The sequence below is a fragment of the Daphnia pulex genome, chromosome 9, assembly GCF_021134715.1.
Source record: "Daphnia pulex isolate KAP4 chromosome 9, ASM2113471v1".
Taxonomy (NCBI): domain Eukaryota; kingdom Metazoa; phylum Arthropoda; class Branchiopoda; order Diplostraca; family Daphniidae; genus Daphnia; species Daphnia pulex.
Window position 1 is genome coordinate 3084672 of NC_060025.1, and position 2001 is coordinate 3086672.

The window sequence follows — 2001 nt, forward strand, 5'->3', positions numbered from 1 at the left end:
AAAACAATAATTCGATTCAGTGCTACTCAATTTAAAATGTTTTCACCTGCCCACACTTATTCCGTGACTATCCATATTTATGATCGCTTCACATTACAATCTCAATCTTCTCTGTAGTATGAATCCCGTCCCCCAAAGATGGAAGAAGTTGCTGTTCAAAGTCAGAGAACAGTCGTCACAGTCTAACTATTCAGTTATGATAATTATCAATTTTTGTCCCTCTCTTCTGAACCCGTTATTACAGAAATTGGCTTTATTGTGTTAATGATGAAGGATATACTAATTTCGAAGCCAATATGCTATACAGAGGATGTTTTCTTACTTAGATATGGCTACTCTTAAGTAAGATTTAAACTTGAATTTAAATGAAGTAGAAAATCTGAGACATAAAACCCTTTGAAGACGGACGTGGCGGCGTTCGAGAAAAAATCAATAAGCAATGCATGAAATTTGATGTATCTTTATTTGACATAGGATTTCGCGTATTGTTTATGCGCGGATGTTACACAATTTTATTTTGTCTTTTAAATGCAACAGGGCACGTTTGAATTCTTTGCTAGTAAACATGTACATCAGTGGATTGTAGAGAGTGTGGATGGTGAACCAATCGATCAGATATGGGTTAATTCGACGAGCTACTGAGCAGTTAATTTGGAGACAATAACACCAATAAATAGCGATGCCATTCACAGTGACCGGGAAAGTACAAAGCCAGAAAGGCAGCATATTAATAGACATGCTTAAAGCGGCGCGAATTTCAAGTCGATTGAGTTTTGGACGGTTGGTAAACCAGGAGAAACAGAGCGTGTCATCCAATTGAGATTCAAGGTTTCGAAGAGCATCTTCGTTGCCTGTTGCATCAGTCCCATTTTCAATCGGAGTTCCTCCTTGACGAGGTTCCACAACCACAGGAAACTCTTGTAAAAAAAATCTTTGATTATTAACAAAAAAACTTTTGCAAACGTTTTACACGAATCGTTATCTCGATTGTTCAAATTCTTCGGAACCAAATATTTCTGTTGTGTGAATTCTTACCAGCTGCTGAAGTGCAATTCATTGAAACAGTTGGATGAAATTGAAGTGCGATTGATGTATGGCGAAAATTTGGTGGATGTTCATTGATGATTTTTCGTGATCGGATAAAAATCATGGCGTGCAATGTAGTGCATATAATACCCAGGAATAGATCGTAGATCAAGTAAGCATGCACATGGGTGAGATTAATTTTACAATCTTTAATATTTTTATATCCGGACCAAAACGGACTCGTTATCACCATGTACGTCACGATGAACACGAAGAATAAAAGGTAAATTGTTCTTCGATTCGTCACTTTCTCCTTGTACCACTCGTAGCGGGTGATGGCCAAGTAGCGATCAAGGGCCGCAAGGGCGAGGAACGATAAAATAATTGTGTAAAACACTCCTGCATTGAAAACGTAAATCTGGCATGCCACTCTGTTATTACGGCTTAAGTAGAACACTATTTGTGTAACTGCTTGGATCAAGCAAAACTGATTAACCACCGAAATTGCCACCCAATACAAATGGCGCGGATAGTGCAACTGCCGTGAAAACTTAATCACTAGCGCAACAAAGAAATTGATCAAAGTACTGATCACAATAAAAGCGATGCGAAAACTTTGCGTATTCCATGTCATACGTCCCGGTTTTATTGGAATATCTAGGCTAGATAGTAATGCAGTCAAATTTCCTACTGTTTGATTCATTTTGCTATTAAATTATTGACAGTGAGGAACTCTGTCTACGACTGCAACAGGCAAACCTTAGACTACTACGAAAACTGAAAAGAATATGCTCAAATACGAAGCTTTGTATATGCAGCAGGACGACGTTTTGACTTGCGCAGTCACCTTCAGAATCATGATCACTCGCATCATTATTGGCTTATATACCTTTGGTAGTAGTATGATAATTCCGGATTTAGCCTACGCACTGTCGAGAAAAAAAGACGAAGATAAGAAAGACGAGAAAGATTTAA

At 38.1% G+C, this 2001-nt stretch overlaps 1 protein-coding gene across 1 annotated transcript; it reads right to left on the minus strand.

Annotated features, from left to right (window-relative positions):
• Nucleotides 1-465: 465 nt before the first annotated feature.
• On the minus strand, nt 466-1784 carry LOC124202439. Its single transcript, XM_046598783.1, has 2 exons — nt 1036-1784; nt 466-917 (listed from the first exon to the last, which is right to left on the minus strand). The coding sequence occupies exons 1-2, from the start codon at nt 1727-1729 to the stop codon at nt 490-492; spliced, it is 1122 nt and encodes a 373-aa protein (XP_046454739.1). The 5' UTR covers nt 1730-1784; the 3' UTR covers nt 466-489.
• Nucleotides 1785-2001: the final 217 nt, after the last annotated feature.